Source organism: Canis aureus, chromosome 34 (assembly GCF_053574225.1).
Source record: "Canis aureus isolate CA01 chromosome 34, VMU_Caureus_v.1.0, whole genome shotgun sequence".
Lineage (NCBI taxonomy): Eukaryota > Metazoa > Chordata > Mammalia > Carnivora > Canidae > Canis > Canis aureus.
The window spans coordinates 16,522,929-16,545,168 of record NC_135644.1 but is presented as its reverse complement, the minus strand read 5'-3'; the positions used below and the strand labels follow the sequence as shown (position 1 = coordinate 16,545,168).

The 22,240-nt window shown below is 34.5% G+C and overlaps 1 protein-coding gene across 10 annotated transcripts in view; it reads left to right on the top strand.

Moving 5' to 3' along the window:
• The window catches only part of PPIG (peptidylprolyl isomerase G), a 64,095-nt gene that overhangs the window by 19,574 nt on the left and 22,281 nt on the right, over positions 1-22,240 (top strand). For 9 of the 10 annotated variants that reach the window (XM_077883112.1, XM_077883106.1, XM_077883105.1 and 6 more), the window contains 5 exons: positions 795-882; positions 6,649-6,678; positions 6,769-6,908; positions 19,241-19,454; positions 20,259-20,426. In XM_077883112.1, the coding sequence (XP_077739238.1) occupies positions 795-882; positions 6,649-6,678; positions 6,769-6,908; positions 19,241-19,454; positions 20,259-20,426 (640 nt within the window). Of the gene's footprint in view, positions 1-794; positions 883-6,587; positions 6,679-6,768; positions 6,909-19,240; positions 19,455-20,258; positions 20,427-22,240 lie in introns of all 10 variants that reach the window. The other variant, XM_077883113.1, reaches the window with a different exon arrangement.

Genomic DNA, 22,240 nt, shown 5'->3' with positions numbered 1-22,240 from the left:
ACTTCCATAGCTTAATCTTAATTTTTATTAAAAGAAATTTAACAGTATTTCATAGTAAAAATATCCACATGTTCAGTGGGTCCATTAAATCTCTTTAATATAATGTTTTTCTCAACTGTAAGTTTTCTCTTTGGAATTTTTTATTTCTGTGAAGATCATTTGAAAGACTACAAGCAAAAAAAAAAAAAGAATACAAACATGTGAATGTGGAAATAATTTCATATTTCCCATCTTTCACGTTAGGGATTAACTGAAATTTTATTTCACATTCCAGTTGTGTTGTTCTTATATTCTAATCCAAAATTGGAAGGCAAGCTACTCTCTACAATAAATGATGCTGTGGCAGAGATTAAGTTAATGAGTCCTTTTCTCTGCTTAAAATAGTAGATGTGCCTTTTTGTGCTTAGAAATGAAACAGATCAACTGTAAAAGAATCCTGTTTGGTTTCTTTCTCTTGCTTTTTAAGGAACATTTTGTTTTTTGTCTGAGTAATCAAAGACAGTTGTGTTGTTTTTTACCCCCACCCCCCAAAAAACAAAAGACAAATGCAGAAGGAAAGAAAGGGGTTTGATAATAGTATTTGGATTTATAGCAAGGGATTGAAAATTAGAAATACTTTAATCTAAAAAAATGGGAGAGGGAATTGGTTAATATTTAATTCTTTCTTCTTTTAACCTGACTAAATTTTGTCTGCTGCTAAAGAATACATATGAACAAAGGAGGTAACAAAGTGAATATGAAATTTTGGGGGAGGTTATTCCTATAACATAACTGAAAACTTTGCTTTTCTGTAGATGAGAGTTTTGCTGTTAAACACAACAAAGAATTTCTCTTGTCTATGGCCAACAGAGGGAAGGATACAAATGGTTCACAGTTCTTCATGTAAGTATCTGTGCTGTGATCATTTAAAATATCTCTTTTTTGGTGCATCATTTCTCATTGATTGCTAATAAATAGATCCATAATGGGGAAAATTTTTGAAGGAAGGAGGACAATGAATTTTTGAAGGGGGGAAAATTGTTGAAAGGGAAATTGAACCGTACTGCTAAACTATCAAAATGATGAGTACTTGTCAAAAGGACACAGGAGCCAGCCTGAAGGGGTGAGGTTCCCCTGGCCAGATTAGGACAACTTGAGCATCAAAATAAATAATGATAGTATTAGATTAGCAAATAAAATAGAAATCCAAGAGCCTATACACATATAAATAATAAATGAATAAATAACAAGAGAGAAGAAAAATCTATTTTTAATAGAACATAGCTAATAAATAGAAGAAGAATGATAGAAAAGTCACCATTTTTCAGTCATCTCAGTAGTGATTGAGGAAAGAACTATCTATTTTGAGGGAAAATTTAATAATTAACATATTTACAGAGTATCTCTTTATAAATTACTCGATTACAAAGAATAAAATACAATTGATCCTCATTATTCAAAGATTCTGTATTTGTGAATTCATGTACTCACTAAAATTTGTTTCTAGTTGCAAAGTCATTACTCTTAATGCTTTCCAATTATGACACCAAAAAATTTTGATCAGAGCTCTTGTCAACTATGCATTTTTTATCATGTCCTGTGGATACTCCTCAATAGCCTTAAACTCTTACTCTCAGAAGAACATAATCTGTAAGCACCATATGGATTTTTCCAGTGTTTTACTATTCCACATTTGTAACTCCCTTCTTCAACAGTGAGAAACTTGACTCTCATTATCTTCCAAATTTCTGCCCATTTGCTGAATTCTAGAATAAAAAATCACCGTTCTATGCTACTGTGAAAAATAACCTTACTAGAGTTACTGTTTATTTATAGTTATTTTTGTTTTAGATTGAGGGTATATAGTTAAAACAACTGTTTAAAAGTGAGTTGGATTAGTACATTTTGGTGTGAATTTTTTGTGGTTTTGTGACTCAAAATATGTTAGGTTCATTTGTTTATATTTTATTGTCTCACCTTGTTTTGATTTGTTGTTTTTGTTTATCAAACATTATATGAGTCAAAAAGAATACCTTACTCCCACCTAATTCTTTATCCCATTGCCAATCCCATTTTTTCATCCTTTCCCACCCATCCATTTTAGTTTCCCACCTCATTAGTTTCTGGTTTATCTTCCTGTATTTCTTTTTATAAAAATGAGCACAAATACATATATATTTTCTTTTTTTCCTTTCTTTCTTATACAGTAGATAGCATATAATGTATACAGTGTTTTGTTCTTTTCACTTAGCAGTATATCCTAGAAATCACTCCAAATCAGTTCATGTAGACCCTGTTCATTTGTTTTTGCTGCTGCATATTACTTTATTGTGAGTATACTCTAGTTCATTCAACCAATGGCTATGTAGGGGTCTTTCTGATTTTTTTTTTTTTTCAAGGTTTTTACTTATTTATTCATGAGAGCCGGGGAGGCGGGGTGGGGAGAGACACAGGCAGGGGGAGAAGCAGGCTCCATGTAAGGAGCCTGATGTGGGACTCGATCCTGGATCCCAGGATCATGCCCTGATCAAAGGCAGATGCTCACCTGCTGAGCCACCCAGACGTCCCAGGTCATTCTGATTTTTAAAATAAAAACCATTTGTATCATGTTAGTTATAGAAAAAAATAGAACACAGATAAAAAGAAGAAAAACATTCCCATCCCCAGAGCATCTTTCTCTGCAATAAAAATGTAACCTAAATACTGTATATACCCCCCTAATCAACTTTTGGATACAGTATAATTCTTGGCACGGGATCCCTGGGTGGCGCAGCGGTTTGGCGCCTGCCTTTGGCCCAGGGCGCGATCCTGGAGACCCGGGATCAAATCCCACGTCGGGCTCCCGGTGCTTGGAGCCTGCTTCTCCCTCTGCCTATGTCTCTGCCTCTCTCTCTCTCTCTCTGTGACTATCATAAATAATAAATAAAAAAAGAAAAAAAAATTCTTGGCACATTTTAATAACTATATGTAAATTCATTGAATGTACTATGCCTTATTTTAAATAAGTTGCTAGGAGTTTACTTAGTGAAATGTTTACACATTTTTTTTTTAAATTTTTATTTATTTATGATAGTTACACAGAGAAAGCGAGAGAGGCAGAGACACAGGCAAAGGGAGAAGGAGGCTCCATGCAGCGGGAGCCCGACGTGGGATTCGATCCCAGGTCTCCAGGATCGCGCCCTGGGCCAAAGGCAGGCGCCAAACCGCTGCGCCACCCAGGGATCCCTGTTTACACATTTTTTAGAAAGATTTTATTTATTTTTGAGAGAGAACGCAAGCAGGGAGGAGGAGCAGAAGGAAAGGGAGAAGCAGAACCACCCTCCCTACACCCACATGCTGAGCAGGGAGCCAGACACAGGGCTTGATCCCAGGACCCTGGGATAATGACTAAGCTGAAGGCTGACCCTTAACTGACTGAGCCACCCAGGCATCCCTATTATACATTTTTAAGCCTTTCCGTGTATATTGCTATTGTGATATCAGCAGTATGCAAAATACCAGTGTTACCAGATTCTCAACAACACTTAGTATTATCATTTATTTTCCTTTTTTTAAAAGCAAAATCCCTCCTGTGCTAAAACTTCTCCATTAAGTTGATGTAATCCTTCATGTATATTTTCAGAATCTTCCCTCTGTATGTTGATTTTTCCTTATTTCTCTTAATTTCTAGGTAACCTTTCCTTAATTTCTGTGTTTCATTATTTTTAAAGGAGAAAACTTGGGACACCTGGGTGGCTCAGCAGTTAGGCGTCTACCTTTGGCTCAGGACATGATCCTGGGATCCAGGATCAGGTCCCTGCATCGGGCTCCCTGCATCTCCCTGCTCTCCCTCTGCCTGTGTCTCTGCCTCTCTCTGTGTCTCCCATGAATAAATAAATAAATCTTTAAAAAAAAAATAAAGGAGAAAACTTCAGTTTTTAATCTTAAAATGTTTTTAATTGTGGCAATATATATGATACAGAATTTTCCAGTAACCATTTTTAAGTGTATGACTTAATGGTATTGATTATATTCAGAATACAGTGTAGCTGCTATCACTGTATCCAAAACTATTTCATTGTCCCAGAAACTAACTCATTTCTTTTTACCCTCAGCCCCGGTAACCTCTTTTATTTTGTCTTTATAAATTTGCCTTATAGATATATAAGCAGAATCATACAATATTCTCTGTCAAGCTTATTTCATTTAGCATGTTTTCAAGGTTCAGCCATGTTTGTTGTAGCATATATCAGGACTTCATTCCTTTTTATGGCTGAATATCACTCCATTATATGTACATACCACATTTAGTTTATCCATATACATCTGCTGGTAGACATTTGCATTTCCACCTTTTGGCTATTATGAATAATGCTATAGTAAACATTGGCATATCCATATTTGTTTGAGTTCCTTCTCAATTTTAGGTATATACCAAAGAGTGGAATTGCTAGATCAAATGGTAATTCTATAGTTAGTTCTGTGAGGAAGCACTGAACTGTTTTTCCACAGTGATTGTATCATTTTACACTCCTACCAGCACTGTACAAGAGTTCATCAATACCTTTTTTTTACCAATCTGAGAATGACCATGGAAACAGGGGTTATAAATAAATTCTAGTGAGCAGTGTAGCCCAGTGGCTCAGCAGTTTAGCGCTGCCTTTGGCCCAGGGCAGGATCCTGGAGACTCAGGATCAAGTCCCTCGTCAGGCTCCCTGCATGGAGCCTGCTTCTCCCTCTGCCTGTGTCTCTCATGAATAAATAAATAAAATCTTTAAAAAAATAAATAAATAAAATAAATAAATTCTAGTGAGCAAGTGAACTTGGCAAATACAGTATCTGTGAAGTGAGGAATGACTAAATCTAGATGCAAATTATACATATACGTTGAATAACATGTAATATAAATACATATATGGTATACACAAAGGTTTTTACATCTCTAGATGGTTTAAGCAAGTTCACATGAGCATAGCTGCAGTCAGAAAACAACAATAGGTTAGTTTTAAAAACTTATAAATTTTAAAAACTTATAAAATTACATGTACATGTTTGCATTCTTTTCATTAGTATTGTGTGGGCTTTAACCAAGGGTTAGCTTAAATTGTGTTCCTTCCTCCAAATTTCTAACACCTTTTTGGTAAGTTCTTTAAAATAATAAATGATACGCAATGCCGATCTTCAGTTTGTTATGCCAGTATGTCTTCATAGCTACTCAAATAGCAGTCTTCTTAACTACATAGCTTTAAGGTTGCTGTGGAGTGGCAAGATAGAATTTTTTAAAATTACATAATTTGTGGGACTTTTTGCTTATTTTGAGTTTTGTCTAAAGTTTTAATCCAGATCTTTGCTTCATTGTGTAGTTTGTTTACTGGGGTAAAAAGCTCAAAGTCTTTAGGTCTTAGGCAAGTAACAAGCAAAAAAGCTGTTGGGACCAAAATCTAAACTATTATTATTATTATTATTTTTAAACTATTATTAATTGTTGTATTAAAAAGACAAAGATAATCAACCTGACCCATTCTTGCCGTGTGCCCACCTTCCAGCTTTCCATAAAGGTCTGAAATCTGGATTTTTATGTGAAAGTATCCAAAATTTTGAATATTGGCAGCTAATTGAAAATTTTATAAACACTATAAGGACCATTTCTGTTCTGGTCTACCAGAACATGTCTGAGGGCCATCTGAACATTATCCATAGGGGGTACGTTTCAGGATCACACCCCCTCCCTCCACTGTGGATGCCGGAAACTGCAGATAATACTGAACTCTATATATATTACGTTTTTTCATATATATATATATATATATATATATACACACATACATACATACATACATACATACACACACAGATACGTTTCTAGGTAAAAGTTTAATTTATAAATTAGGGATAGTAAGAGATGAACAATAGTCATCAAATACAACAATTATAATAATACACTGTAATAAAAGTTACATGAATGTGGTCTCTATCCAAATATCTTACTGTACTGTTCTCATCCTTGTGATGATGTGAAATGGTAAAATGCTTACCTGATAAAGTGAGGTAAATAACAGGTTTTGTGATGTAGTATTAGCTATTATTGAACTGACAGTATGTGAGCTGGAGGATTGTGTGCTTCTGGACTGTAATTGACTGCTGTTTTGACTGTGGATCACTGAAATGGTGGAAAGCAAAACATTGGATAAGGGGTTGACCGATGCTTTTAACTGTTTAAAATGTTAAGATTGAAAAGCCCTATTGTTACACCCTTAAACTGGTGGAATCTTTTGATAAATTTTGGTCTGTCCATACAATAGAACATTATACAACCATAAAACTTTTATACACCTATGAATATTCAATAGAAGCCCAGTCACATGCAAGAGACAGATGGATAGAAATAACACCAAAATGTCAACTTTATTTTTTTTTTCAACTTTAATTATACGTTATTTTTCAACAATGATTAGGTATTACCTTTATGATCAGAATAAGTTTTTGAAACTATATTATGTAGAAAGCATCTAGCATTATTTCTGTTCTACTTAAGGTTAATATATTAAGATTCTATTATGTTAAAATAGCATATGCTTTCTTTGTTTGCAGCTTTGTTTCCAATGCAGTTATTTTCTTTTCCTTTTTAGAGATGCTAACTTTGTTTTTCTCTGACTTTGTTTTTATTCTTCTATCTGATGACTTCCAAAGAACAACGAAGCCAACGCCTCATTTAGATGGGTAAAGATTATTTAAATTTATTTTATGACCACTTTAAATTAATGTTAAAATTAAAAGCTTTTATTTGATCATCTTTAATTGACTTTCTAGGCATCATGTTGTTTTTGGGCAAGTGATATCTGGTCAAGAAGTTGTGAGAGAAATAGAAAACCAGAAAACAGATGCAGCTAGCAAACCATTTGCTGAGGTGCGGATACTCAGTTGTGGAGAGCTAATTCCCAAATCTAAAGGTAAGAACAAGTGCATATTTCTGATAAAACTTATGCATACAAAACAAACAAATAGTTGGCATGAAATTTATACTAATGTGAATATAAATATGAGGCATTTGTGTTTTTAAATGTGTTTTATCTTCACACTTTTCATTTACCATGAAATCACTGAATTGTTATTTGCTGTAATTTATCCTTCTTCCACTTTATTTTTTGTTTTTTTTTTTTAATGGTAGTTGTCTAAATAGCATGGTAAAGAAATACTCTTCTAGAGAAAGACACGGTGAGGGGGGAGGGTGACAATTTAAAAGAATGACATAGACTAAGAAACTTAATGGAATAAATTATTTTCCCTTCATGCTCTACTGAGATTCAGAAGCATCTGGCATATTTGAGAAACTTCTTTACTTAGACCAGAATATTTTAAGTTAACATGACCAGTAGTTTGATATGATATTATATGAATGGTAAGAACTTTGTTTTAAGTGATTGTTTTGTTTATATCGTCTATGTGAAATATGTAACTGTTATCATTTATTACAGATACTGGGTCTGTTACTGTAAAAGTAATAGGATGAGATTACCTGTGGAGAAAACAAAATAATAAATGGACTCTATTCTTCCCCTTCTTACTAGTCTAGAGAATAATAATACCAATATTTAGTTTTTCATGTCTGACAAATGTGAGAGTCATCTGTAATCTTTTCTGATCCTCAATAACCCTGTAGTATTTCCCCCATTTTACAGATGAAGGTATTCAAGAAGATTAAGTTATTTACCACATCAGGAAGCTAAGTTTCAAACTGAAGCTTGTTGGCTCCAGATCTAGAGCTTTTTCTATTATGTATTGCTAACTCATTAAAGTCTTTAACATTCCTTTCAAAATTGTCCTAAGTAGAACATTCTGTTCTCAAGTTTCAGGTATACTCATTTCTTTCTATCATTTAGAAATATGCACATTTGTTTTAATTTTAAAAGACCTAAGATATCCTAGAGAAAGCTATTCTTAATTTTCTGTTTCTGTATTCCGCTTTGATTCTGATGATTTCATTTTCTTTTCTGTCATATCGAATATATACCTTGTAAATATATACCTCGAATATATACCTATATACCTTGTAAACCATTGCAGGAATATGCTGCAGCATAATGGGAGTGTTTATGTAACTTCTTTGTGTTCATGAGCCGGGCTATCTATCTTTATATACAAACAACAGGTATAGTGTATGCTTTATGTTTGTGAGGATCCAGTAAAGAATGAGGTGTTACTGAATAACTTATATTAAAAAAAAGAAAAAAACTAAACTAAAAAGCAATCTGTATTGATGTTTACAAGTTTTAGACTCTGATACCTGATAGTTAATTCTTCAGAGTATTGTTAGTACAATTGGAATATTTTCATTTAAGGCATTATTTCTTCCCTCATCATCTAGGAAATCTTTATCTTTTATTCTCTACTAAAAATCAGGGTTTTTTCCTTATATTTTGTAGGCTATAAGATCTCTTATGTTAGGATCTACTCTGCTTATAAAAGTTGAGGATATTGTGGTTTATATATTTAGAAAGAAATTAGTTTAATAAAAAATATACATTTTAAGCCATAAGCAGTTATCATAGATTCTCTAATAAATTTTGGTAATAAAAGGTCAGTGTTTGAATATTTGCTTGAAAGAATGAAAAAGTGAATGAGTGTCACTCTTTATATGTTGTTTATGTTTTTATAATGTATTTCCAGTTGTAGAGATAAATGCTAATTTTGCCAATGCCATTATGGCTAGGAAGTTGTGCTGAAAGTTGATGTAGCAACTTTTAGTGTGTGTTCCTCAGACTCTTCTAAGGAAGCACATCTTGCCCTTACCTGTTTCAGCAGTTGAGGGGGAACATTTGGCCCTTTATTAGTGTCTGCCCAGGAGTTCCTGAAAAGGTCAGATTTGTTTTGAGCCTCAGCTTCCATGTCTACTCTGTTCTGGACCATACTGTCAAAATAAGAAAAGATCTTTATATTTGAGGTCACATAGTTTGGAACCTGTTACCCTACAGTCCTTTACCATTCAGGACATTGGTGAGAATGGATTTTGTCATGTATCTATATAGTCTTTTCTTAGGCAGAGTTGTGTCTCACATCCAATTTATATTTGTTGGCCTCCTTATAGTTTTAAGTTAAAAACAAAATTTTGGGCAACACTGTGGTGTTCATCATCATTATATTTAAAACCTTGTTTGAGAGATTTACACCCCAGTTTAAAAAGAAATAAATACAGAATCTTTCTTTTCTTTTTCTAACTTCCTGAACGAAAACAAAAAGACTTCTGAAGAATTCTGACTGTCTGGGCCCACCTGTATATGGTCTTGGTGAGTCTGGGCAATCTTGGGCCTTTTTCCTTTTGCTGTTGCAAGTTTGGAAGTTCTGCCTTTTGTAACTATTTGAATATGTCTGAGAAGGTTCACAGTCAAGAAGAAGAACCTTCCAACAGATGCAGAAATGGAACACTGGAGGCTAGTAAAAAATGCATTTCTGTAGAGGCTGTCATGGGGTAGAGTGGAGGATAGAACACAGACCACCAGATAATGAAACCACTACCTTCCTTGGTCAAGGTACTTACTGGTTTTTCAGGAGTTGGCATGACCTCAGGTCATTCTGGTCTCTTCAGAGTTTGCTAGAGTTGTTAAAATAGAGGTCTGTATACCTTGCAACAAGAGACAGGGCTACTGCTGCTATATTACAGAAACACAAGTGCTGAGTTGTGGCAACACGACAACAAATAGTTATATGAGCAGAAATTTTGCATACGTGTAGTTGGAAACCTTGCCTGGCAATACACAAAGAACAGAGTTCGGGAAGCAGCTAGGGAATCTTACACACTCAGGAGACTGTAAAGAACACCAGAGACTCATGTATATGGCAACAGAATCCCATTCATTGCCCTTAACCTGGAATGAAGAGCAGAGGTGTTGGCACTTTTACTGGAAAGTGGTGGGATATTAAACTTAGAAATGTTTAGAAGATGAGACCAGTAATATGAAATGGAAATATCTAATGGAGACCTATTTTGGGAGTAGTTGTGTTCTTTATTTCAGATCTTATTTGATGATTCCCTAGAAAGTTCCATTAATATAAAGGTTTCACATGAAATTCATTGGTGTAAAATCTATAGATATCAAATAAAAATGAATAAGGGAGCATTTTTTTACCTGAGATTTTTACAAGAAAAATGTTCTGGAGCTTGTTTTTTTACCTTCATATTCATACTGGTAGAGGCAATGCCTAATTAATGAGATTACACCCTACCCCAACCCCCCAAAAAAGTCCATGAATAGGTTTGGGAAATTCTTTTACCTGATGGTAAGCAAACTACATAATCTAAAAAATAATTATCCAGAAATGGCCCTGAAGTTGAAAGTGTAACTCTTTGTAATTTCTTTTCATCCATTATGATTTTCAACTTGCTTTGTGGTTTTGCTTTTAGTAGTGTTTGATTTTATCATAAGGATACTTAAATGTTACAGATACTTTGGAACAAATTTTGTGTCAGTAGTTATGCAATATAGGAGTTTTTTTTTTTTTTATGAAAAACATTATTGCCGTACTTGGAAGTTTTAAAATATCTACAAATTTTTTTTTGTAAGATTTTATTTATTTGAGAGAGAGCTTGAGTGAAGGTGAGGGGCAAAGGGAGAAGGAAAAGCAGGTTCCCCACTGAGCAGGAGCCAGGCGGAGGCTTGATCCCAACTGAGTCACCCAGGCACCCCAGTATCTACAGTTTTTAAAATTTAATATATTCATTTGGTTTGACATTGAGAGGCCTCAAAGGGTCATTAATGAAAAGGCTCTTTTCCAGTCTGCCCATCAGTTTTCATTCCTACATTTTGTGTATCATTCAAAACGTATGGAATTTTGGTCAGATTCTTAAAATGGAATTAATAGATTAAAATGCATTTGTAATTTTGGTAGACCCTGCCATGGAATATAAAAAAATAAATTCCCCTTATATACTTTGCAGAGCCATCTATTGTTAAACTCTTTAATCTCTGCCAGCCTAATACTAAGTGGGGGTTTTTCCCAGCTAGTTTTAATCAACATTTCTCTAAGATGTCTGATGTTAGTATCTTTTTTTTAAGATTTATTAATTTTAGAGCATGAGAGTTGGGGGGGGTGGGGGCAGAAGGAGAGAATCTTCAAGCATATTCTAGGGTCTATCTCACGACCCTGGGATCATGACCTGAGCCCAAACCAAGAATTGGACACTTAGCCAAGTGAGCCACCCAGGCATCCCTGTATATGAACTGATTTTATTCCTTTATCCCTTATCTTTTACCCATTCTATTGGTTTTTTTCTTCCTGAAATTCCAAGCCACCTTCTATTATTGCCTTTCTCTTTGGAGAAATTCCTTTAGCCATTTGATTGATTTTAATTCCAGTGTAATTGACATACAATATCCTGTTAGTTTCAGATGTACACTGTAGTGATTTAATAACTCTATACATTACTCAGTGCTCATCATGATAAGTGTTCCAATCCCTTTCACCCATCCCACCTCCCCAATGTGGTAACCATCAGTTTGTCCTCTATAGTTAAAAGGGGGGATTTTTTTGGTTTGTCTGTTTTTCTTTGTCCATTTATTTTGTTTCTTAAATTCTACATGAGTGGAATCATATGATCTTTGTCTTTCACGGACTTTTTTCACCTAGGATTATACCCTATAGATACATCTGTGTTGCAGATGACAAGATTTCATTCTTTCTTACGGCTGGGTAATAGTCCATTGCATATATGCCACATCTTTATCCATTCATCTATCAATGGACACTTGGGCTACTTCCATAATTTCACTATTTTAAGTAATACTGCGACAAACGGGTACATATATCTTTTCGAATCAGTGTTTTTGTGTTTGGGGGATAAATACACAGTACTGTATTTATCCAGAAATACTGGATCATGTCATAATTCCATTTTTAAGTTTTAAACCTTTTTTAAAATTTAAATTCAGCTAATTAACATACAATGTATTATTGGTTTCAGAGGTAGAGGTCAGTGATTCGCATTATATAATACCCAGTGCTCATCACATGCCCTTCTTAACGTCTGTCATCCAGTTACCCCATTTCTCCACCGTTTTCCCCTCCAGCAACCCCCAGTTTGTTTCCTAAGATTAAAAATCTCTCATGGTTTGTCTCCCTGATTTTGTCTCATTTTATTTTTTTCCTATCTTCCCCTGTGATTTTCTGTTTTATATCTGAAATTCTACAAATGAGTGAGATCCTATGATAATTGTCTTTATCTTTTTTTTTTTTGATAATTGTCTTTATCTGATTGACTTCTTTTGCTTAACATAATATCATCTAGTTCCATCCACGTTGTTGCAAATGCAAGATTTTTTTTTAATGGCTGAGTAGTAGTAGTACATTTATGTGTGTTGTGTACATGTGTATATACATATATATACACACACATATATATGTGTAGACACACACCTTTTTTATCCATTCTATCCATTCTTCATCCATTTATCTTTTTTATCCATTCATCTGTCTGTCAGTGGGTATCTGGGCTCTTACCATAGTTTGGCAATTGTGGACATTACTTCTATAAACATTGGGGTGCAGGTGCTCCTTTGGATGACTACATTTGTATCTTTGGGGTCAATACTCAGTAGTGCAATTGCTGGGTCATAGGGTGGCTCTGTTTTCAACTTTTTCAGGAACCTCATACTGTTTTCCAGAGTGGCTACAACAATTTGCATTCTCCCCAGCAGTGCGTGAGGGTTCTTTTTTCTCCATATGCTCACCAACACTTGTTTCTTGTGGTTTTGATTTTAGTCATTGTAACAGGTCTGAAATGATAGCTCATTGTGATTTTGATTTGCATTACCCTGGTGATAAATGATGTTGAGTATCTTTTCATGTGTTTATTTGCCATCTGGATGCCTTCTTTGGAGACCTGTCTGTTGCTGTCTTCTGCCCAATTTTAATTGGATTATTTGGGGGTTTTTTGGTGCTGAGTTGTATAAGTTCTTTTATATATTTTGGGAACTAACCCTTTATAAGATATGCTATTTGCAAATATCTTCTCCCATTCAGTGGGTTGCCTTTTAGTTTTGTTGATTGTTTCCTTTGTTGTACAGAAGCTTTATATTTTGAGGGAATCCCAATAGTTTATTTTTGCTTTTGTTTCCCTTGCCTCTGGAGACATATCTAGAAAAATGATGCTGCAGCTGTCAGAGAAATTACTACTTGTCCTCTTTTCTGGGATTTTTATGGTTTCAGAACTCATATTTAGATCCTTAATCTGAGCTTACTTTTGTGTATGGTGTTAGAAAGTTGTAGGTTTCATTCTTTTACGTGTAGCTGTCCAGTTTTCCCAGTGCCATTTGTTGAAGAGACTTTTTCCTGTTACATATTCTTGCCTCCTTCATCATAGGTTAATTGACCATATAATCGTGGGTTTATTTCTGAACTGTCTATTTCTGTTCCATTGATCTCTATGTCTATTTGGAAGCCAGTACCACACTGTTTTGATTACTTATATCTCGAAGTTTGAGATTGTGATACCTTCTACTCTGTCCTTTTTTCAAGATTGCTTTGACTGTTGTGGTTCTACTCTGTCCTTTTTTCAAGATTGCTTTGACTGTTGTGGGTCTTCTGCGGTTCCATACCAATTTTAAGATCGTTTGTTCCAGCTCTTTGAGAAATGTTCTTGGTATTTCAATAGGATTTGCATTAAATTTGTAGATTGCTTTGGGTAGTATGGACATTTTAACAATAACTGGTTGTTTTTTTTTTTCAAGATTTTATTTATTTATTCATGAGAGATACACAGAGAGAGAGGCAGAGATATAGGCAGAGGGAGAAGCAGGTTCCATGCAGAAAGCCCAGTGTGGGACTCGATCCTGGGACCCTAGGATCACACCCTGAGCCAAAGGCAGATGCTCAACTTCTGAGCCACCCAGGCATCCCAACAATATCTGTTCATCCAAACTATGAGCATTGAAATATCTTTCCATTTGTTTGTGTCATCTTCAATTTCTTTAATCAGTGTTTTATAGTTTCAGAGTACAGGTCTTTTACTTCCTTGGTTACAACCTACTGATTTTTTTTTAATTGGAGTTCAATTTGCCAACATATAACACCCAGTGCTCATCCCGTCAAGTGCCCCTCTCAGTGTCTGTCCCCCAGTCACCCCATCGACCTGCCCATCTCCCCTTCCACTACCCCTTGTTCGTTTCCCAGAGTTAGGAGTCTCTCATGTTTTGTCACCCTCTCTAATTTTTCCCACTCATTTTCTCTCCTTTCCCCTATAATCCTTTTCACTATTTTTTATATTCCCTATATCAGTGAAACCATATAATGATTGTCTTTCTCTGATTGACTTACTTTACTCAGCATAATACCCTCTAGTTCCATCCACGTTGAAGCAAATGGTAGGTATTCGTCGTTTCTAATGGCTGAGTAATAGACCACATCTTTATCCATTCATCTTTCGACGGACACCAAGGCTTCTTCCACAGTTTGGCTATTGTGGACATTGCTGCTGTAAACATTGGGGTGCAGGTGCCTCGGCTTTTCACTGCATCTGTATCTTTGGGGTAAATCCCCAGTAGTGCAATCGCTGGGTCGTAGGGTAGCTCTATTTTTAACTCTGAGGAACCTCCACACAGTTTTCTAGAATGGCTGTACCAGTTCACATTCCCACCAACAGTGCACAACCTACTCATTCTTAAATTACACCTATAAAGGGACTTTGTTCAGTTCTTATTAGCAATTTGTAAGTACAGATCTTACTCCCCACTTTACTACCCCTATGAAATCTTAATTTAGTCAGTTTTGCTATACTGTTTGTTTTGAAAACACACTTTTGTTTTATTCAATTGGTATATTAGAAAACAATTTGACTGTAACACCTTTTTTACCTTTGCTTATGCATGATCTTGTTTAGGAGAAACCGTGAATGCAGAAAATTATAACCTCCAGGTGAACAGCTTCACAGGAATGCATAAAAATTACACACACCTTAAACGTCAACTAAACTATCACAGTTAATCACTGGTGTTATGAGTCACATCAGAGCACAATCTACTGCTAAGACCTTCCATCTGATTTTAGATCACCTTCCTTCCACTACTTTATACAAACTCACAAGTTATAGCCCCCTGATATTCATTGCCACAAGCAAACCCCAGGTTTTTTCCAAAGTAAAGTGCCACATTTATTGTTGTATTTATGTATTAACCACATAACATGTAAAAATATGCTGCCATTTTTATTAGTTTCCTATCCTTTTTTCATGTCATTGATGAAGTTTTTGAGTTTTGCACCCCTTCCCTCATTTTTCCTATAAGCCATGTAGTTTTTATTGTGTAATTTTTTTATACACAGCATAGCGATTTACAGGAATACATATGTTGTGTAACATTGGAACTGACTTTACTTCTTGAAAGCCTTTCTACTACTCTTGTGTTTATTGACCATACTCACTTCTAAATCCATATATAATTTATAGTCAGAGTTCCTAGAAAATTTACTACGTAAGTGTATATTTTCTGATGTTCTTTGCTATTCAGTGCACACTTGTTGGTTTTTTTTTCCAAATAGATTCTGAATTCTGTGAAGGAAGGTACATGTCTTAGAAATTTACTATCGAACATCCCCATACTCTACATACAGTTCTTTATCTTTGTATCCTGGCATCATGTTGCATACATATCTATATACTATTCAATTAAACATACTGAACCACACGAGTTTGAACTGCTTGAGTCCACTTGTACATGGATTTTTAAAATATATAAACAGTACAGTACTATAAATGTATTTTTCTTCCTTATGATTTTCTTAATATTTTTTCTCTAGTTTATTTTAAGAATACAGTATATGGAGACACCTGAGTGGCTCAATTGGCTAAGCATCTGACTCTTGATTTCAACTCAGATCATGATCTCAGGTTTGAGGGATCCAGCCCCACATTGGGCTTCATGCTGGGCATGGAGCCTGCTTGAATTTTTCTCCTTCTGCCCTTCCAACTCCCTTCTCTCTGTCTCTTCTCCACCTCTCTCTAAAGAAAAATGCAGTATACAATCTATATAACCTACAAAATATGTGTTGCTTGACTTTTATTTTTGGTAAGGTTTCTGGTCAACAGTAGCAGTTAAGTTTCTCTGGAGTCAGAAATTACCTGTGGATTTTTAACTGTACAGGGGTTTGGTCATTGGTATTTGTTTATCTGAGAAGGATAAAATTTCAGTTGGATTCATAATATGCCTAAATCCTATTTTTAAATTTAGTTTAACACAGATTTTGAGGCTCAGGATACATCATTCTATTAGAACGAATACTGATTTCATTATGTCTCTGCTTTTGCCTTATACTCTTCTGTACTTTAACTGCCATTTCTTTCTCATTTTCTCTCTTTTTTTCCCGAGCAGATCATAGGAAAAGGACATGCATGTAAACTTAAATGTTACTTTTAAAATAATATTGACAAACATCAGAAGAGGAAACTTTTTTAACCTTAGAACTTTCTAAGCTCCCTTCCAAGGCATTTTTCCTAAAACACAGTTTATTTTCCTTTTATAGTTGGATGTCATCTAATATTTAGATTATATATATTACCATAAGAAGTAGTTATAAATCTCTCTCTGGCATTTCATATTGTTGTGATATCTTGTTTCACCCAAATGTTTTCTTGAAAAGTGATGTGTGACTAAAAGGTCATTTGAAATATATTTAATACATTTGACACCTTTGATGTAAATTTGATGGGGAGTAAATTAGGCTTATTTGTTAAAGAAACCAATTGCAATGTATTTCTCATGGAAAAGAATCTCCGTGCAAAAAAGTACAAGTTGAAACTGGTAAATAAAGCTTTGTTAATCTGGTAAATCATGGTAATCAAGTAAAGCATTACTGTGTTTATGTAAAATATTTTTATTTTGCTTGCCTGTTATGTGATCTCATATTTAGAGTTATTCATTATTAATTTACTCTTTTAATTTAAGTTTGATTATCTCCTACCCACCCACCCATCTCTCAGGTTTGTAGTATATATAAGTAGATGTTTCAGTTTATGTTTACATACCCATTCTGTGCCTCAACCAACAATAGTGGTCTTGGGTTCACATTAACAGCTGGACTCATGAGACAAAATAGACTTCACTCAATACTGAGGTTATTTTCCTTTAAGAAGGGATACAGGACGGAAACAGGACAGTTTGTACAGCAGCAACATAGAGAGATCTCATGATATTCAGGTGGAGTTTACATATGTCCCAGGCATCTCACACTTGTTATGTTCATGGTCTTGAGGAACATGACTGTGTGATGAAGCCCTTACCTCGAGTCTCTTCACCCACCCCCCTCCCCACCTCTGCCCCTTCATGTTTTATACCTTATTCCCATTCTCTAGATGAGATCATCGGTACTAGAAAAACAATCTTGGCAGTGAACTGCAAGTCCCGGGTAAAATACATAGTAACTTCAGCCACATTGTCATTTATCTTATAATTAGCACACTCTTATTTATAACTTCGGAGTTAAGAGTTTCAAGAATGATTTGGCCAAGTGCCATATCCTCAGGTGCTCCTGAGGCTAAAGGAAAGGTTATAAAACCAACTGTTAACCCTTTCAGTTAAGGTCTGTAAACAACCAACAGTCAGTTCAAAGTTGTATTTTCTTTGTCCTCTGATTTTTTTTTTTTTTAAATCATAGAAAATAATAACATATACAGAAGTGGTTTAAATAGTATAAGCAAACAAATGTTCATTCCTGCTTCAATAATTAAGTCATGGCCAGTCTCATTTTACCTATACCCTGGCCAGTTCTCCCTTCTTGTTATTTTGAAGCAAATTCTAGGCATAACATTTAATTGATAAATATTTCATTTTGGGTCCCTTGAAAATGGTTCTATTAAAAAAACCAATATTGTAATCATATGTACACACACACTTGTATTCCTGAATATTCCTGTCAGTGTTCAGATTTCTGTTTAATGTTACTTTTTTAATGTTTTAATTTGAATCCAAGGTTCAGACATTGGGGTTGTAAGATTTTTTTAATTTTGTTTTAAAGAGATTTCCACTGCCATGTCTTTTGTATTCTTGAGACTCATTTGTTGAACAAGCTAGGTCATTTATCCTGTACTGTTTCCCACTATTGCACACATTGAATTACCCTGATTGCATCTTTGTTATGTAATGTGTTCTTTTTAACTTCTATTCATATGACTTGTAGTTAGATCTAGAATGTTGATCAGATGCTGTTGGGATTGATTTCTTGATGGGAGCAAGAGTCACATACCAAAGGTAGTTTTTGTGCTGTGTAGCAGCTCTTGGTGTCAGTGCCTCATTATGAGTTGCAAAATGATGATATCCTGACTGTATAATTTCTGCTTCATTTATTCCTGGAATACTTTTTATAAAGAGCATCTTCCTTTCATCCACTGTTTGGTTAGCCTGTGGTACAGTTTGTATAAGGAAAAGCAGGTAAATTCTTTAAATTTTACTTACCAATAACATTATGAACTGATGGATTCTAATATATTTGATGTGTTCCAGTCTATTACAGTTATCCATATGTCAATGTTGTCCTGTTTCTGCTCTGATTTCACTTTAAGTCCACCATAGTTTGAATTAGAATACCTTTTGATGAGTCAAGCTCTATTCAGTTTGTCTTCTCGTTGCCTAATTCCTGTATCATACTTCATTTATTTATATTAGTTGCCTAGTCCTTAAAGCATTTGAGTTTTGGGATCCCTTTAAAAATTATTACCTAATTAACCTAACATAAAATTTTAATTTGAAGTAACTTGTTTGTAGCAAAGTTATTAACCATTGGCAAATGACTACCTCTGTGGTAACAGTGCTCTTCAATGAAGTGAAATTTCTTAATCATTAGAAGAATGCTCAGGTATGAAAATAAGCCAATGCCAGTGGAGTCATGTTTCTTATTTTCCACATTCATGTAAATAATTTTTTGTGTGTTATTTCTCTCCTACAGTTCTGCTTCTATTCTTGATAATAAGAAAAAGTTGAAAACCACAAGAAGATTTGAATCTGGGAGTCCTAAAATTCTGTGCTTTTTAGATAATGTCATTTAAGTGTTTTCTAAAATCAACTTAGACTTACCTGTTACTTTTCCAAAATTATTTGGCAAAGTAGATACAACTTTGATCCATGAAGCCAGAGATCTAGATTCTAATCCTAAGTCTTGACTCCTTTCCTGTACCCCTCAGTTCAAATAGGTGGATGAGCTAAGTGTTAAATATTGGACTTAGAATCTGCAGCAAATTTAAATTTCCACTTAAAAGTTTATCTAAAAAATGCTGACCAAAACCTTTTTTTATTTTTTATTAAAGCTAAGAAAGAAGAAAAGAAAAGACATAAGTCATCCTCCTCCTCCTCCTCTTCATCCAGTGACTCAGATAGCTCAAGTGATTCTCAGTCCTCTTCTGATTCTTCTGATTCAGAAAGTGCTTCTGAAGAGAAATCAAAAAAAAGAAAAAAGAAACATAGGAAAAATTCCCGAAAACACAAGAAAGAAAAGAAGAAGCGAAAGAAAAGCAAGAAAAGGTCTTAATTTTACTTTTATAGTACTAGCTTTATATTTGAATTGTCTTCAGTTTATAAGTAAATCTATTGAGATTTTGGATCAATTGTATAGCAATATTAAAAAAGTGAGAAATACTTTCTAGCATGAAGTATAAGACCATTTTTATTCTATAGTCTATATTAGGTACATTTCATTTCCTTTTTTTTTCATTTCCATTTTCAACAAAACTATTCATTTTAGTTTGTCTGAACTCAGTGAAATGATGCTTTTGGTTTTATCGGTTTGTGTTTCATAGGAGATAAATATTTAGCATTAACGAGAATTACAGGAAAACGGTTATTTATTTTCCTTATGTTTTATAGCAGTCTTTCTTGCTTTTTTTTTGTCCTTTATTTCCTTTGTTGCTATGCAAGCACAAGGGTAAAAGCAAATAATGACAGTATATTTTTCTGTTTTGTCTGAATCTTTTTATACTAAAACTTGTCATTATATGCCTATTGCCTTTAAAGCAACTAATTTATTTGCCTACATTTTAAGTATTTTATCAGTGCATGGCTTATGGAGTTCCATATTTTAAACTCATTTTATTAGAAAATTCTGAGAATGTAATAACAGAAATCATTGATTTTGGTTTTGGGTTGGTTAGCTGGTTTGTCAGAGGAATGAAGGAGGATTTTCCCTATGTTATTGCATCTTTGTGGGGGAGTAGGCAGGATGGCATATATATTGTAATATCTTATAAAGGAAAGAAATACCAACAAATGGAAATTTGGGATAGATACGTAATAATGAAATGGAATTTGTTTTGTGTGTTTTCTGTTAAGTGCATCTAGTGAAAGTGAGACTGAAAATCTTGAAGCACAACCCCAGTCTACTGTCCGTCCAGAAGAGATCCCTCCTATACCTGAAAATAGATTCCTAATGAGAAAAAGTCCTCCTAAAGCTGATGAAAAAGAGAGGAAAAACAGAGAAAGAGAGAGAGAGAGAGAGTGGTATGTTAATGTGTCTGTCTTGTAGAGTGTTCTACATTCTTTTAAGTCTTCACTTACTTTAAACAAGATTTAACTGATGACTTTGTCTTAAGATTGAAATCTTTTTTTATAAGCTAATGTTAGCAAAGCTCCTTTTTGTTAACCACGTAGCTTAAAAGAAGAACTGAATTCAAACAGATTTTGAGTAAAAGTTACTTTTTTGAAAAATAAGCACCACAAAATGCCTTTGTTGGCATTTTGGCAATTTCAGACCAATTCCATTTAAAACAAGCTAAGTATCTTACTGTGTAATTTGTATATATTAAACTTATAAGTAAGTAAGAACCTTTATTTTCCAATTTGTCTAATAGGCAAAAATGCTGTTTTTCATGCCTGATTTATAGTATTGTGGTAATGAAAATTGATACCATATTCAAGTTCTTTGAAAATTTTGTACATAAATTCACATTATTAGTATTAGTAGGCCTGTTCTTTATAAATCATTTTAATAATTATATCCAACAGTAGAAAAAAGGTTGAAATCATTTTATTTATTATTAGAAATGTGTTGTTATAGCATAAAAGTAATAAAATTTTGAGTTTTCCCCTATACTTACACAATATAGTAAAAATATAAAAATAAATCTTAGCTTAAAAAAACTGATTTGAGGGACACCTGGATGGCTCAGTGGTTGAGCATCTAATCTGCCTTTGGCTCAGGGCATGATCCTGGAGTTCAGGATCGAGTCTTGCATCAGGTTCCCCACAAGGAGCCTGCCTCTCCCTCTGCCTGTGTCTCTGCCTCTCTCTGTGTGTCTCTTATGAATAAATAATATCTTAAAACAAAAAACAAAAACCCAAAACTTATTCAAACGGGGTAATTTTGATGGATTGGATTGAGTTAATTTTTCCTTAAGTATTAGGAAAGGATATATTTTTTTTTTTTAAGAAAGGATATTTTTAAGGAAATAGATTATTGCAGAGAGAATGTTTGAACTACTTAAAAATGAACTTTTCGAACATAACTTACATGAATATTGTGGGTACTAATTAAATATTAACTCATTATTTTTTGAAAACCTTTTCCTTTTTTGGTGTAAACCAGGATATAAACATTTTGCTAATTCACATCAGCTTGTGTCTGCTTATTTCTCAGTACCTACCCTTTTCTGTAGTTTTTTGTTTTTTTTTTTTTTCCCTTAAGATTTTATTCATTCATTCATGAGAAACAGAGAGAGAGAGTCAGAGACACAGGCAGAGGGAGAAGCAGGCTCCATGCAGGGAGCCCAACGTGGGACTCGATCCCGGGTCTCCAGGATCACACCCCAGGCTGCAGGCAGCACTAAACCACTGGGCCATCAGGGCTGCCCTTCTATAGTTCTTTTAACAGTGAACAGTTGCTTATAGGATTATAAACTACTTTGGAATAAGACGGTAGGGGGTTGTTTTGTTTTTTAAATATTTTATTTATTTGTTTTAGAGAGTGTGTGTGCACCAGTGGGAAGAGGGGCAGAGGGAAAGAATCTCAAGTAGATTCCTTGCAGATCTCAATATGGGCTCAGTCCCAGGCCCCTGAGATCACGACCTGTGCTGAAATCAAGAGTTGGATGCTCAACTGACTAAGCCACACAGGCCACCTCAAATAAGATACTTTTAAAATTATTCTTAGTGTCATACAGCCTGTGGTGAGCTATGGTGATTTTCCTTAACACTGTCAGCTCTTCTATGATGATTTTCCTTAACACTGTCAAGTTAATTTCACCTTTAGAAAGGTTATTTTTAACAGTGTTTCTCAGCACACAGCTGGCATTTTGGGGCAGAATAGTTCTTCATCC